Genomic DNA, 3,911 nt, shown 5'->3' on the forward strand with positions numbered 1-3,911 from the left:
CCTAGTGCTGGGGTGGATAATAGCGAATCCAGCCCCACATCTCTAAACGGAACAGAGTGCCATGCTAAAGGGTGTGACACCCTGGCAGAAGGTGATGTTGCAAATTCCCAAGAGAAGGCTGAGGGTGACACTGCAGAGGAAGTTGGAGGTAATGCAGTGAAATGCAGTGAAGTCCCAAGACACAGCTGGTGCTGTAAAAGTGGAAAGAGTCTTGGAAGAAGTGATGAAGTCTGGACCAGAGGTCTCCTCTAGAGCAGAGAGCTTGACTGACCTGGCTGGTAAGACCAAGATGGCAGAAATGAAGATTGACTCAACTAAGCGTAAGCAACACAAAGGCCCTGAGGCTCGAGCTGAACCTGAGGGAGTAACTCAACGGCTGGAGCCTATGGTGAAGAATATGGATGGATGCAAGAGACCCCAGGAATGGTCCAGTGTCCTTAAAAGTAAAGTAAGCAGACCAGTCTTCAAGTGCCTGATAGATGTGCCAGAAGATCTGAGAGCAGCCTTTGCCAGTGAGACGGTGCATGAAAAATTCAAGAAGGCCATTGGAGCCTGTAAAGTGTACTTTTGCTCCAGAGACTAATCAGTTGGTGGTATGGTCTGTAAGTGAGGCTACAAAGAAGCGGGTGGCTCTCCTAAGGGATATGCACCTACAGTGTCTTCGTGCAAAATGGTTGATCACTGTACAGAAGGAAGAAGCCACCAGACGCTTGGCGTGTATGAAGCAACTGATGGCAGCATTTCAAGAAGTGGTGACAGTAAAGAAACAATTAATTGGGTTTGCAGTAAGATCACTGAGAAGTAACATTCAGCGAGCAAGGAAGATTCCAGGTGTTACAGCTGTTCAATTGGAAGAAGACAGTGGAACATTTCGTATCTATGGAAAAACTGAAGAAGCGGTCAAGACAGCTAGAAGGCTGTTGGAGTTTGTGGAAGAGGTCACACAAGTGCCCAGAAAACTTATCATGAAGTTGATTGGAAGAAATGGAAGAGCCATGCAGGAGATGGTTGATACATCTGGTGCCAAAAGGGTGAGAATTGATGTGAATAATGAAGCCAGGCTACGCTATGAAATCGGTATGGTTCCCTTTATCATTGTAGGAACAAAGGACTGTGTTGATAATATGCAAGTTCTCCTGGAATATCGCCTGGGATATCTAGAAGACCTGAGTCAATTGAATCTGGAAAGACAGAGAATTGCAGAACAACTTCGTCAAGTTGGCACTTTCAGGTTGGGTCCCAGAGAAGAAGTATGGTCCACTTGATGAACATGTTGCCTTGGATGGCAGAGGAAGCGGGTCCTTTAGTGAGCGGAGCCAAGGTCATAGAAGACCCACCTATCCTTTGGGCTATAGCACGGACTCTGCAGGGTCACACTCTCTAAGATGAACTCTGATAGAAAAGATGGAGGTAGTGATGTGTCTACTGCCAAAGATGGTGATGGGAAATGGCGCCAACAGAGAGGTAACCGACAATATATAGAAAGAAGACGCCATAATAGATCTGCTAAAACAGAGTGTGCAGGGTCTAGTTTTGTCAGGTCTTCTGCTAGCTCTGTGCTGAGGTACCCCAACAGTAGCCGCTCTAGTGGACTGAATAGCTCAGGGTCAGACCGATCGGTAGTTTCGCTACCACGCTGACCTTTGGAGGCAGTCTGACAGAGAGATGTCTCTACGACGCAGGTTGACTGAACAGGGTTTGGTGACTGACAGATTGAGTTACAAGGGTCTGAGCCCAAGGCAGGCAGAGAAGAGTCTCTCGTCTGGGAGTGATACAGGTGCCAAACCCGATGGCTTTAGGCACAGGGGGATATGTGACAAGGCAACCGGTTATATTGGGAATGACAGGTATGTACCACAGAAGTGGTGTGATCCTGGGATTTCTTTCTGGTACTTGTAGTGCCACAGACATTTTCTATAGTTTTAAATGGGCCAGGATTACGGATGGCTAAGAGATGGGTGGGACTGGCCATCCACATACCCTTGCCCATGGGTGTGTCTGACAAAGGTCTTAATTAGCTTGTTTGGCACATGGAGTCAGAGAGTGTGTTTTGGAGCAGTGTATGAGAAGCACTACATGAGGAGCAGCCTCAGGCAGGTAAAGAGGCTGCTATTATCAGAGAGGTTGGAGCCTCTGGAAGGAACCTGCCTAAGGAAGTGTGGGTTGCCTTCAACCTTCTGGAACTGAGTGTGTGGAGGCTGAGGGAGCTCCACTCTGACACTCGTAGTGTCCAAACCTGAGTGGGCGGTCCGCTACAAAGACTGACCAGAAATCCGTGTCTCCTGGGGAGACAGCCATACCTTAACTATGGACATTTACATGGATTTGAAGCCTACGGTATGTGAAGGTGTTTAGTTTACCTTTTCCTTTAAGATAGGAGAGGCTTCATTGTGTTTTGGAAGAACAGTTTATGTTGGTTACCAATAAACTGCTGCATTTTGAGAAAGACTTTGTTGCCTGTGTATGCCTAAGCTACCCTGCATCGCTGCAAGCGAGTAAAACCCCCCAGGTTGCGAGGTGCAACGTCACAATAGTTACAGACTTGTTAGCCTTTATAGAAAGTACTTAATGTTTTCATTTTTCTTTTACTTTACAAAGTGGATATCTGGCCACCAAAGGCAGTCCTGGCCACCGTGATATGCGTGGCCAGGACTGCCTTTGTAAGCAACTATCACCGTTTTTTGACAGCATGGACTCTGGTGATGAAAAGTTTGATTGACGCTAATAATGTTCAGATATAGAGTTAAGATATGCTATAATGCTCTGCTTTTTTGCTATTTTCTTTTTTCTGCTTTTCGTGTAAAGTGTATAAGGATTTAAAGAACTAATAGGAGTAATGATGTTTGTAACGTTCAAGTGATCCTGCCTCCCATAAAGGGAAGAATGTTCAATTGTTTATATGCATAACAAAAAAATTGCGGTTAACTAACTTTGTTTGGTTGCAGCCCGGGAGTGCAGCTATTTGCTGGGGGGGAATGTGGAACCCCTCATGCTTCAGTCTTCCATACAGAATTATGGATCCCACATAGTTGTCCATATAGAATAATAGGCCCCACGTAACACTCCATACAGAATAATGGGCCTCACATAATCCTCCATACAGAATAATGGGCCCTTTAGTCGCCAATAAATATGGGCCCCACATAGCCCTCCATACAGAACAATGGGCCCCACATAGTCCTCCATACTGACTAATTGACCTCATATAGTTCACCATAAAGTATTATGGGCTCCATATAGTCCTTCATGCAGAATAATGTGCGACATATAGTCCTCCATGCAGAATAATGGGCACCACATATTCCTCCATACACAATTATGGGCCCTACATAGCTGTCCATATAGAATAATAGGCTCCACATAGCACTCCATACAGAATAATGTACCACATATAGTTCTACATACAGAATACTGTGCCCACATACAGAATAATGGGCACAACATAGTCCTCCATACACAATAATGGGCCCCACATAGATATCCATATAGAATAATAGGCGCCACATAGCATTCCATACAGATTAATGTACCACACATAGTTCTATAAACAGAATACTGTGCCCCATATAGTCCTCCATATAGAAAAATGTGCCACACACAGTCCTACATACAGGATAATTTGCCCCACATAGCAATCCATACAGAATAATGTGCCATGCATAGTTCTACATACAGAATACTGTTCCCACATACAGAAAAATGTGCCACACATAGTCCTACAAACAGAATAATGTGCCCCATATAACCCTCCATACAGAATAATAAGTACATGGCCAAATAAAATCAGACTGCAAGTCAGATTTGGCCAGTGGACCAAAGGTTAACATAAATGGTACATACTGTAGGGTTAGATGACGGTGAATAGGGGCACCAAATCTTGAGTGTTTTATCTAGGGTGCTAACCTCTGCAG

The 3,911-nt window shown here is 44.9% G+C and overlaps 1 protein-coding gene across 1 annotated transcript; it reads left to right on the top strand.

Moving 5' to 3' along the window:
• Positions 1 to 289: 289 nt before the first annotated feature.
• On the top strand, positions 290 to 1,265 carry LOC142248690 (RNA-binding protein fxr1-B-like). Its single transcript, XM_075320069.1, is given in 2 exon segments — positions 290 to 574; positions 576 to 1,265. Coding segments are annotated over 2 exon segments (975 nt in total).
• Positions 1,266 to 3,911: the final 2,646 nt, after the last annotated feature.

This window comes from Anomaloglossus baeobatrachus, chromosome 1, assembly GCF_048569485.1.
Source record: "Anomaloglossus baeobatrachus isolate aAnoBae1 chromosome 1, aAnoBae1.hap1, whole genome shotgun sequence".
Taxonomy (NCBI): domain Eukaryota; kingdom Metazoa; phylum Chordata; class Amphibia; order Anura; family Aromobatidae; genus Anomaloglossus; species Anomaloglossus baeobatrachus.